Source organism: Scophthalmus maximus, chromosome 14 (assembly GCF_022379125.1).
Source record: "Scophthalmus maximus strain ysfricsl-2021 chromosome 14, ASM2237912v1, whole genome shotgun sequence".
Taxonomy (NCBI): Eukaryota; Metazoa; Chordata; class Actinopteri; order Pleuronectiformes; family Scophthalmidae; genus Scophthalmus; species Scophthalmus maximus.
Window position 1 is genome coordinate 8,963,123 of NC_061528.1, and position 12,672 is coordinate 8,975,794.

General features: G+C 44.9%; 2 protein-coding genes across 2 annotated transcripts; one reads left to right on the plus strand and one right to left on the minus strand.

Annotated features, from left to right (window-relative positions):
• Positions 1-235: 235 nt before the first annotated feature.
• gpr143 (G protein-coupled receptor 143) lies at positions 236-5,873 on the minus strand. The gene is made up of 9 exons (XM_035604775.2): positions 5,348-5,873; positions 4,000-4,109; positions 3,567-3,661; positions 3,038-3,130; positions 2,588-2,697; positions 2,389-2,497; positions 1,953-2,070; positions 1,590-1,845; positions 236-656 (listed from the first exon to the last, which is right to left on the minus strand). The coding sequence occupies exons 1-9, from the start codon at positions 5,601-5,603 to the stop codon at positions 553-555; spliced, it is 1,251 nt and encodes a 416-aa protein (XP_035460668.1). The 5' UTR covers positions 5,604-5,873; the 3' UTR covers positions 236-552.
• Positions 5,874-7,663: 1,790 nt separating this feature from the next.
• On the plus strand, positions 7,664-11,726 carry LOC118283091 (ankyrin repeat and SOCS box protein 9-like). Its single transcript, XM_035604777.2, has 7 exons — positions 7,664-7,989; positions 8,149-8,228; positions 8,461-8,568; positions 9,018-9,168; positions 9,454-9,588; positions 10,504-10,695; positions 10,868-11,726. Exons 1-7 carry the CDS (start codon positions 7,905-7,907, stop codon positions 10,996-10,998), a joined length of 882 nt encoding a protein of 293 aa, XP_035460670.2. The 5' UTR covers positions 7,664-7,904; the 3' UTR covers positions 10,999-11,726.
• Positions 11,727-12,672: the final 946 nt, after the last annotated feature.

Sequence of the window (12,672 nt, forward strand, 5' to 3'; positions counted from 1 at the left end):
CACCGACAACATCTTAAGAAATATTTTGGATATTTAATATAGTATAAAAGAGATGTGTGCAAAAATACAAGATGGGACAGTCTGAAATACAGTAACTTTAAATAAGACACTAATAAAATACATTCTGTTGTGCATATCACAAACCCACTGTATCCAATGCCGGGAGAAATACTTCCTAAAGCATTTTAAAGGCCACTTTTAATGCAGTCTGTGTTATTAATGAGAAAATATCATATTTGTTCAGTTGACCGTTTTAATGAGACTGTGCTGTGGCTTTGGGGCCGTTCAGCTGCTGTACAGTAGACGGGTCCGTAAGGTAACACTTCGCTGCACTGCAGACAGATTTTAAAAAGCTTAGAGAAGAAAAAAAACAAGACTTATTCTGTCGTAAACCGACTGATGAAATCTCGTGACCAGTTAATATCTAGGAGAATCGCCAGAGCAACAGCAGAGGCCTCAGAGGAGATAATCGAAACACAAAAAAAGAAGGTTACTGAAAGAGCAGTGTCGCACCACAACAAGCAGAGGGCGGTGGTTTGGTGTCGACCCCAGCTAGTCCCTCAAAGAGTTCTCCAAGGATTCTCCATCAGCGTCTACATCCTCATAGTCTCGTAGCTCGCTGGAAATGTGGATTTCAATTGTACTAGACTCTGAACCTAGCAAGACAAAAAAGGGGTAATTACTGGGCGTTACTGCACATGACACCGCGGCAAACAGCTCATCGACACGGTGTGGTGCCTCCAGCACAATCATGCGGAGAGAAACACGCCACGCGTTCACATGTGTATATGAGGTTTAGATCGAAAAACAGAGGGCCACATAAATAAGTGGGGAAAAAAAACATAGATCCTGTAAAAGATTAACTTTATTTCTATGGATTTGATCATTTGAGAGACACTGGGTGGGGACACAGAACACTGAGGAGCCTTTGTACATGATCTACACGCTGCACAAACACAACTACTGAAAAATAAACGTAGAAAATGTTACAAAATCATCCCAAAATACATTTAATAACTTTATACCATAAATTGTCAAAGGCGTCTTATTTTATCTTCATGTTTAACAGCTCTCTAAACATCAGCTCATATGCATTTCAACGATGACACTCAAACTCCATGTGATTACTTGAGCACAAAGGGCAGCGCACCTTTAATAAAGGTCCGAATCTGCGGCGATTGTGAAGTTGCCCAGTTTAAAAAAACTCATCAGAATCACTGTTCTCGCCAATCATTTTCTTATTACCAATTTTCTTTTCACTTTTTTACTTTACACTGCAGGGTGCTTCATTATTGCGTCTAGCGGCAGCCAGTGACAACTCGGGTTGCTACTTTATGCTGCTATAATGATATTACAGTTTATCAGAGCGCTTCAACTTTGTCCTGCTCATCCAACTCTGTGCCACTGAAACTGGTTTAAAGTTATTTCAACACACTTCCCTGACGACGCATAAACTTTATCATCAGACACGACAGATCCCTCAGTGGATGGTATATCCTCCTCCTATAGACACTTCCAGCCACAGCATCGGACGCTTCACCAGCCCTGATATACAGGCGAGCCGCTACAGACGCCGAGTGGCCAATTACCTTCTGAGAGGACACTGATGGCGTCGGAGTGGTGCTGCCCGTTGCCCGTCAGGTTCTTCTTGGCTTCCTGGATGTGGCTCTGGTAGAGCAGGGTGCTTCCCGCCATGGGGTTGTGGCCGACCGCGTTGGCCACCGAAGTGGAAAGGGAGTCCCAGGCCAGCTCCCTCCTCCGCCGCAGGCTGAGGCTGACGTCGAAGCCCGTCCAGCCGTGGAAGGCCAGCGTGTTGAGGAAAGCCTGCATGGGGTTCAGGATACCCTGGCAGAGACAAACAGACACAAATCCAGATGAATATAAGGTGTGAAACATCTGGTCAGAGCGAATGTGCTTTGATCTAAATGTTGATAACGTTTCTTTTGGCCCACCATGATGAACCAGGTGATGAGGGCTGCGTTCCTCGCGTTCCTGAGACTGTTGTCGGTGATGTCTGTCTGCATCTCCAGGTAGAAGAGGAGGCCCTCGTTGATGATGTTGGGAACCCAGCTGGAGCATCGGAGCCAAGAAACACGAGTGTCATTAGCGTCTCTCCGATTACAATTGTGACGCATTTCAACTGTAAATTACGTGATGACTTTTCACACAGCTGTGTTTTATAAATTGAATAGTTTCAGCTATGTCCATACAACATTCAAATCGATTTTCAGAATTCTGATTGTAATTCGTCACAGTGCACACTGGATGGCTCAGCGCTGACTTGCGAATTCAACTTTCACTACCACAACAAGCGTTGTAGCTGTGTGCTTCCCAGAATGACAGACTGTCCCGTTCGGTTCGGCCCTTCGATAAAAGACGGTAACTTACCAGATAAAGAAGACCAGCATGATTTTAAAGAAGCGCAGTTTGATGTCGTTGGCCAGCCGTCTCTCGTTCTCCGTGTAGATTCCCTGTCGTCCTTTTAGCAAAGATGTCACTGGATTGAGGCGACGAGGAAAAACGAGAAGGGAGTTTATTTCTGACTTTGTGTAAGAATGCGGTTGTCAGAAGAGATTCGAGGGCCGACCTGCTGATATGGTTCGGTGGAAGAAGACCGGGTTGACCACGAGGACGAGCAGCATTGGCGCGTACGTGGTGACGTAGTGAGGGATGGCGTGCTGGAGGCCCTGCTCGCAACTGCAGCAAAAGGAAACAAAAGGGAAATCACAGCGCAACAAGAGAGTTACATTCAGACATTTAGTCTTCAAAATAACTACAGTTTTGAAGTAAATAATTGGTGGAAGAGTTTGGCGGAACAACAGGCATAAAGTAAGCGGTGTCAAAAATCATTGCCCCCCCCCCCCCCCCCTCCCCCCTTTCTTTCAAGGAAGAAAAACCTTTTTGTTAAAATCTTTTTAGACATGGTTAAATCTGCTTACGTCTACTTTAACAAGATCGCTCCCCCGGTAATCTTCGAACCTGACAAACAAATGGTAAGTATCTCTCGTATGTACAGGAGGAGCAAAGGGAGACTTACTCGGAGATAGATGGGTAGTAGAGCATGGCCACTCCTTCCACACACAGCAGCACGGCCAGACCCCATGTGATCATGTGGTAGAGGATAATGGTGCTGATGGGGAAAGGAGCAAGTCATGAGACGGCGCTCACGACACATGCTGCAGCGCTGCAGGTGATTTCTTAGTTTTTTTTCTTTTCTCTTTCCTTTTTTTCTGTGCAGAAAACAAATGCACCACGCAGACCCAAAGAGAGGAATACATGTCTTCTCGGCCAATTTACACACAAGAAACTCTCTGAACAGAACTCGGCCCACTCGGTGCAGCTTCCAGTAAATGTTTTTTCTCCCGAGACAAAAACTTGAGCCCCGTTTCGGGGGCTCGAGACAAACGGATCGTTGCATTTGCAGCAGACGAGAGAAGCCGAGCGAGAGAATAGAAATGTTCGACACATTTGACTGGAATCGGTTTGGTGGAAGTTCGGTTTTTTCAAAGCTTTGTGCTTCGGGTGATAATTAATCTGTGGCTCGTGGGAGCTGGGGTTATGAGCACCTGATTCCTGCGGACGTTTTCACCACGAGGAAGACGTCGACGGCGTAGCAAAAGGTCCACCAGAAAGAGGCGCTGAAAAACAGCTGGATCCACATCTGCAACACATAGAATTGGACAGAATAGACTTATTCCTCAGCTCATTGTTATAATACGTGAGTATGGTATGAGGTTCATCTTCTGTCGTCTTTGTCTTTAATAGGTGCATTACTACAGATATCCCATATAGTTGCTTGCGCACGTCCTTGTGCAGAACACATCCGTCTGTGAAACCAGGATTCTCCACCATGACGCAGGGTTTACACTACGATTAGCTGTTCCACTACGGAACCTTCCCTAAACTGTAACAACACATGTAATGCCCGATCGTTCAGCCTTGCGGCTGAGCTGTTTCGTTTGTTGGACAACGCGAAGGTTTGTCAAAGAGGCTACTCACTGCGCTGCCGACGCAGAAGACCTCTGGCCAGACGTCGGTGTTGTTGGCCACCGAGATGTCCTCCACGATGTCGGGCAGACCCAGCCAGACCGACGACCTGAAGATGATGCCTGGGAGGAGGGAGGGGAAAGAGCACACGTGGTCAAAAGTGCAACTGCTGAGCAAAATTGGACAGTTCCTGCCCTGGCAGCAAACACGAGAGGGAAAGAGGAGAGAGGAATAAATGCAAACACACAACCTGAGCAGGAGACGGGAAAATTGGTCTGCGTTTAATTAACATTTAAAAACACTTGCAAAGTGCCCTTTCCCCCTCCAGCCTCTGTTTAATTAATGAGACTCAGTCATGGAGTCCTCCTAATGGCAGCTTTCCATCATGGAACTGCCTCCAGGTGTGTTTTATAAGGGAGTTTTCCATTTCCTACATGAAAGTCCTCGCTGCAGAGTGCCATGGGAAAAGAAAGAACACAAAACACAAAACGAGAACTCTCCCCAGGATCTTTATGTGATGCAGACTTACACGCTGCGGTGCGTTTAGTTTTGAAACTGTTGACATGGGTGTGCTTCGAGTTTGAATCTCACCGGGGCACTGGGTACACAAGACACACAGGACTTCATCTCACCAGAGTGCAGAACAGGGAGCGGAGGAGATGAATGAATGAAGAAATGAATGAATGAATGAATGAATGGTTCAAATGTGACACATGGTGTCAATGTGGTGCAGGAAGCTGAACTGTGATCTGTGGCCTTTTGTGTGTCTAGAATACGAATGGCTGCAACAGCTGGTTGTTTAAAGAACAACCATGCATTCAAACCAACAGAGGCCGCAAAGAAGAGAAGAAGATGAGTCACTTCATCGCTCACATGAGACGACTGTGATTCCTTCTCATGTGTATTAATAGGAAAGAAGCTGTTACGCAACTGCATATTTGAAACAGCCTCATATGTGTGTTGTACAAACTTTGTCTACATCAGAGAGGAGGTCTGCATTCATAGTTTGTCAAAATTGACAAAAGGAGAGAGTACATGTTTTGTTGTTGTTGTGAATTATTGACAGCTGAAAACAATATTTCTGAAGTGCAGTTCTGCATAAACAAAGTACTTATAATGGCATATACTTATAATAGTATAACACCCATAACTGTACACACCTTGTTTAACATTGGCTCCCTGTATGAATAAAACAGGCCTGAGGGGCAAATGCAGAGCAACAAAAGGGTTAAAAACATAATATCTGCGTGCGTAATTGGACTCAGCCATTGCGCGCTGTAAAACCCTCCGTCATCTTTTCTCTTTCTTCTCTTTTTCTTTTTAAGGCCGGACATAGCAGCACGTGTGTGCCTTACTGTACCTGCGCATCCCAGTATGTCACACACACTGATGATGAACAATATCCGCGAGGAGGACGCGGGCCTCGGCAGAGAGTACGGTCCCAGTCTCCTGTAGCCCTTGCGCTTTGGCAAAATCTGTAGGACGGCGAACAGGAGGCTCAGAGCCGCGCTGCCCAGACTCAGAGCCCCGAACAGCACCGGCTGGAAGGTGACCACGAACTCCGTCGCCGCGTCTCGGTTCGGGCAGCAGAAGGTCTCCAGGCGCGGGGACGCCATTACGCACTGGAGAGGGTGAGAGAGAGAGAGAGAGAGAGAGAGAGAGAGAGAACGAGAGAGGAGACAGTGAGAGACGAAGAGGGTGAGAGGAGTGGGCCACGGTGTCAGGAGGAGAAAGAAGAGAATGAAAAGAAAGGGAGAGGAAACGTCCCCGACCCTGCTCCCTCAGCAATCACGGGGCTGGAATCATCATGTGCTTCCATTTAATCCCCGCAGTTAAAGCTTAACTGTGCCACAATGCAACAGACCGACAGAGGACTGTTTTCAGATGGAGAATGCACATTGTCCCACTGCACTTGGGCCTGTACAGAAAATACACTCATATTAAAGTTTGACAGGATGTTTTGGGTTTTGTGGGCACTGGAGGAACAGTTGGACCCACATGTACTTTATTTCATCCCTAAGATAAAATTCTCTACTGCTTAAAAAAACCAGATGACCTTTCCATTACTTTCACTGTATGTTCACTTATATAAGTGAGCTGCTTACATCCAACCCATTAACATATGGTTGACGTGGTTAACACACCATAACACGATAGGGTCACATCAGTGTCACACGGCGAGTCCCATTTGACACCCATGGCCTGATCAATTCAAACCAGTTACAGTTATGTGTGTGACCAGCCATGTGGCGACTGAGTTGTTCTTTTCCACAGAAAATAGCTTCTAATTAGCATTTATAAAGTGTACAAACTGGTGTAAAAGAGTGACTATAGATCCATAAAATATGCAGAGTATGTTTTAACAGTCTTATAAATTGATGGAATTAGATTTCATGGCTCTCAATACAATAAGGTAACTATGGCCTGTTTTCTCTTTTGGTGAGGCAGTCGTGGAAAGGTCAGTTTTTGTGTGCGCTACAAAGAGTTGAACGTAAACGCCAAAACAATAAGGTGATGCCCAAACACAAAACTAGACCCTCTGCCCTATTCTTATATTCGTGATAAGGACTATTTTCAATTTCGTATGCAGCAGGCGTCCGCCGGCCACGTCCCGATGCAGGAGAGGTCACGGCAGCCTCCGGATCGTCCGGCTTTGGCCTGAGATCTGAGAAGACAAGTGGACATCTGAGGCCCATTTATTTGGGGGGAAACAAAGCATCAAGGGGCCTTCATTATCCAGTACCACAGAGAGGGCATTCATCGAGCTTGTACAATGGTATTCTAATCCATACGCACCTTCCCTGACTAGGCACAAAGTCAATTGTATGGAAAGCCTGTGGGGCTGCTGCCACGGATTATCAACTCCCTGAAGTTCTGCAGTTGACTCGCTCTTCAGACGCCTCGGACCGCTCTCTGCTGCTGCCCTCTGCTGGCTTGCGTGTGATGTGATTGCATAGCTCTCGAGATGCAGCGGATATTGCTGATACTGTAAATCTGGGAACAGCTGTGTACCTGTACAGTTACACATTATTGTATCATATATATATATATAGTTCACATGAAGCACCAAGATGAATCAATAATATCAAGTGTTTATTATTGAGCAGTATTTCTCAAGAAATATAACTGCTCCTATGAATTTCACATAATTACCAATGTGTTTTACTCACTTTCTCCTTATATTATAGTACCAACATACGTTTAAACATGTCACTACTTACTTGGTGATCGCAGGAAGAGTTATACTGTTGACAAACACATTCATAAACACTGCATATCTGCTTGCAACTATAGCATACTGGACTTAAAATGTGTACATTGCGCCCATAAGTCACAGATACGGGCACTTGGTGTTACCAATCCAATGTTTTTCATGTAAATCTTGCGAAGGATGTCAAATTGAAAAAAGGTCTGCTGTGTTCAGGCACAATAATGGCAGCACAATTCTACAGCACAATAATGGCTGATTAATAGCGGAGTATTACATGATGAATTAACAGTGCACCACAGCTTTACACATGACTCATTCATTTCCCTTTATTTTACTTCCACAAACTCCCCTTCACTTCTCCCGCTGCAGACGACGGGTGCGGATGCACAGTCTCAAATTACAGACCTGCTCAACAGGCGCCTCTGCCCCCCCACCACCTCTGCAAGGTAATTGGTCAAGACCCAAAACCGCCACTTTAAAACCAGCCTGCTTCCTGCATGGCAAGTACTTTTGTGTGAGAGGAAGTGACATCACAGCACCAGCTCCTGCCACAAAACACACTGAAAACAGATGTGGACCAAACACATTTCAGATCTGTTTGTGACTCTAGAGTTGGACACGGCTCGGCACCCCAAAAAGAGCCTACAAGGCAAAAGAATCAAACGGCAAAAGAAGCTTTTTGGAACAGCAACACGACGACACAACTATGTCTGCCGGGCACAAAGAGACTCGGCGAGACACTACATGTCAAACTGGGACTGTTGTTTTTTTCTCGAACCCTCTGATGAGCGGTGAGTCGCTGCTGGCAGCAGGGAAACTCACACTGCAGCTGCAGTGCATTCACTGCTGTACACAGACAAAACTTTTAACCGTGTCTTTTTAATCCATATTTACGTTATTTGGAAGTATGATACTGGGTGAGACTGTTGTTTTCACGTGTCTACATAAAGATGTGGAGTCAGACTGGTCTCCGATCCACGACGCAGCCTTCAACGGACGTGTCCTCGCTCTGCGACGCCTCGTCACTCAGGTACGGTTCGATGGGATTTTGTTTGGAGAAACATTTTTGCTGTTAGAAAATCCTCATGTGTGGAAGAAACCCCTTAACTCTTTGCTCAAATATTAAATGTTGATGATAATATCAAAGGGGTGATTCTGGTCTCGCATGACTTTTTTGTCATGGATATTTCATTGCGGAACAAAGCTTCTCATGTGCATCATGTGCAGTTGTATTTCTGAATCTGCATGTGTGCCGTCCTCAGGGTACATGTGTCAATGTGAACACACTGGACCGGGTCTCCCCCCTCCACGGAGCATGTATACAGGGACACGCGGCTTGTGCCAAACTTCTGATGGAAAACGGGGCACATGTCAGTAAGGCATCATCCTCTAACAATGCTTTTTGTGTGTGTGCGTGTCTTTCCTTAAAAGAAACTCCTGCTCTATAGTCTCGTTCCGAGGCAACGGTATCAATTATTGTTGGGTTTAACTTTTGCGAAGCCGCATTTTTAGTGAGAAATTAACCAAACCCACATCCTCCCAGACACATCTGTGAAGGCACAATAACACATTAACAAATGTGCAGATACAAAGTCTCATTTGTTAACCCCCAACAATGCAGTGACTTTGTGTCTGATGGAAGATCTACAGTAAATAAGGTGTTACATGAATATAAATGGGTTATTATAATTCTTTTCATTGATAACATTGTAATATTGCTCCTCATTTTCAAGTGTCACCTGACTTGACTTGTCGTTGTGTTGTGTCTTTTTAAGTGAATGAATCTTTGGTAGATCATCTAAATATAAATACTTTCCAGGTGAACAGCTCAACTGTGGACGGACACACTCCTCTGTCGGAGGCCTGCGCCCGGGGCCATGCGACCTGCGTGTCCTTACTCCTCCAACAGGGAGCGACCCCCGTGGGGACAAGCCAGTCCAGCTCTCCGATCCACAGGGCTGCAGCCAAAGGTCAGGGGTCAAATTCCTCAGCATATACGCGCACGGACAATAAACGCTGAAGCGGCTTAGTCAGTCACTTCGAAAAATGCGCAGGGAGACAACACATCAGAAAATCTCTTTGAAATACGGGAACATTACGTACTAAAAAAACAAAACAGGGTGTGTTTTTGTAGCCAACAAAGTAAAACCATTGCATTTTCTTCCCTGGGACGTCGATCACGAGGGCGATTTCAAGAGCAGATCCCTTTGGAGTGCATTATTTCTCTTTGTGATGATGCTGGTCAATCTCTCCAGGTCACCCAGAGTGCATTGCGCCTCTCGTTCAGTACGGCGCAGACGTGGATCAGCACATTGACCAGTCAGGCTCCCCTCTCCACGTCGCGTGCTCCAATCAGCATCTGAGTGCTGCGAGGAAACTGCTTCAACTCGGTGAGAAAAAGCTCCGCACTCTCACGTACATGAGTCCGTCTGTTAGGGTTTAAGGCCGGACACCAGTGACTTAGATCTAGTTATGTGAATAACGTAGAAAGATATCATTTCATACTTTACACCAGACAAATTGAATACATGCATCAGGACAAACGTCTTTCAACTCTTTCTCTGGTAAACGTGATATAACCACATTGAGAAGAAATTCTATCATAAGCAAAATTGTAGCATTTAAAGCCCCAGGGTGTTATTTTTGTAATTTTCTGGCGGCACCTGGTGGTAATGTCACAAACTGCAACCAATCGAGCACCCGGCAGGGGACACTTTATGGTGGCGCACCGCTGATTCCATTTCTGGTTTCCAGCAGTGCTGAAAATTCAACGCAAATGCTTTGTATTCTGGACCGTTTTGTGCAACAACCGTATTCAATACGACGTAGCAAACATGGCGACTTACACGGAGGTCGGGTCCACCTCGTGTGACTCTATTCAACTCACTCAAAGTTGACGAAAAAACATTGGTTCTTTGTTGTAGGTGATTAAACACATAAGAACACATAGTTATGGACAATATATATTCAATTTCTGTGAAAACGCTCTTCTTAATATTACACACTGCAGCTTTAAGGGAACATATAAAAAGTGTGATCAGTAAAATTAACTTCCAGGGAAACTCCATAAATTTTCTCACTCTGTTGACAGCTCTTGGGGTCTTCTACTGCTTATGTGAAAAAAAAAAAAAAAAGTCTTGAGTCTCCAGATCTTTGGTCTCATATTATTTGAATATTCACTAGCAGAGTAAATGCAGTTTAACTAGAAAAGATTATATTTTAAAGTAGTTAAGTCAGAGTTGCTCTTCAGCAGTTATGTAATGTGATGGGTATATCATACCTCATTAGTCTCCTCTCTCCTTCAGGTGCCACCGTGAACAAGGGTGTGTCTGGCGACCTGCCCCTGCACATCGCCGCTCGCCTGTCCCACCCGGAGCTGGTGTCTCTGCTGCTCGACCACGGGGCCGACCAGGGCCTCAGGAACCTAGAGGGCAAACGGCCGCTGGACCTCGCGCCTCCCAACAGCCCGGCGGAGAGGCTGCTGAGACAAGCAGGAGGTATTTCAATGCAAAGCAAAGTGATGAGCGAGTAGCCCGACTGAAGATTCTCACGGTTCTTTACGTTGGTTCTGGTGCCGTGAGCAGTGGCTTATAATAATCGACACGTCTCTCTGTCATGGCTCCTGCTTCTCCCCCCTGACGCGTGGTGCCGCCCGCCCCCCTCCCCCAGGAGTGCCTCCTCTCATGCAGCTGTGCAGGCTGAACATCAGGAGAGATGTGGGCAAGCAGAGGCTGGGTGGGATTCGTGACCTTCACCTCCCCACAGAACTGAAACAGTATTTACTCTACCAATCAGACTGAAATACTGAAGACATTACACTTCTTGGTCCATAGGGGGCGGACTCGCACAAGCTTACAGTGAGTGGTCGTCGGCTTTAGTTCTCCCCGGCGACAGGACCTCTGCACCGACTCTCGACATCAATCTGGACTTTTATATGGAGACTTGGAAGTTTTAGAGCAAGATGTGATCATTGAATATTCATTAAAAACCTACATGCATATTTAAAATGAGGATATGGGCTCATAAGGGTTCAATAAGTGTTGCGAAAAATAAACAATGAATGAAAAAAATAATTTGTGTTATTACACAATTCCATATTCAGCTAATATTGTTTTGAGTTACGAGGGACAATAAAAAAAGGCCGGAGGTTTGGATGCGGAGATGAGCTTCTCTTTTGTTTTGGATGCTGCTCTCATCAGTAGATGAGACCTGCCTCCATACAAAATCTCTCTGCTACAAGTTGTTGTCACCGAAATTCTTGGAAATTGATTTTGTTTATCCGTCTTTGATCCTCGTGAAGTCAAACAGCAGATGAACAGACATCACAAGATCAAGTTACCTCCGGCATTTCAAACAACCCTCTGACGGTGAACATGATTCCCATAACGTGATTTATTACACCACTGTATTTTTTTTTATTCTTCACACAGTAACTAACACGATTGGGTCAAATAAATGTGCCGCACTTTATTTGATTATTTCAAATTAAAAAGCCATCAGACATTTGGGGTTCCTCCTTCAAACTGGATGGGAAATGTGTCAGTGTGGCCTTTGTGCTTCATATTGATTATCATACAAGCAGCTGGACGCATGTGTGTTTCTCAATCGTTCTCAAACATGGTCATACTCTTCTGTCAACTTTGTGCAGATAAAAACAGCGTATGCGTCAGCATTCACTGCCCACAATCCACCAGGGGCTAAAAAAAACCTTTCACTTCCTTCTTTTGTTCTCTTTTAGTTTCCTTTTTCGGTTTCAAATGTGTCAAAGCATTAACAACTACAAAATTCGCCTGTGACTAAAATAACCACAGTCCTGTTGAACACATGTACAACAGACTATTTAAGACACACGCTGCATATTGTGCCCTCAGATTAAAAGTTCAAAAAGAGACATTTAGAGTAACGTTTCTACATACAGCGATGTTGAGGAACATGCTTGTGCAGGTGTGCTTTTTCCACTCGCTCAAAAACAATGCGGGATTGTGGCGGTGCACAGAATGTGTTGTGATATTATGCAAATTATTCTGCAAAGTAAAATTATTCCCAACAACAGAGTATTTCCCTAGAGTCTGGAGTGTATTTTTAAAAACGAGCAGAGCACAAGGATCAAGCAAAACAAACAAACAAAATAAGATTTTTGAACACTTGGGATTAGGGGGGTAGACCGAATAAAATCATATATATTTAATAAAGTAAAAGTTCAGTGAAAGTTCCTTGTATGAACTGATATGTTACATTCCAGTTACCATGTGGTTTCAGTCCTACATCAACATAGTGAATAAATCCCTGGGCCCATCTGAGAAATGAAGCTGAGGAGGAGTCGGGGCACTGCTGCTAATTTTTTAACTCCCATCAAATGAGATGAAGGAAAAACCAATGAAAACAATGTTTGATTTAGGTCATCTCTTCTCTCCCATTGGCCAAATCTATTATTCACGATGTGCTGGCTGATTTCACGCTAATTTATTTGTTTA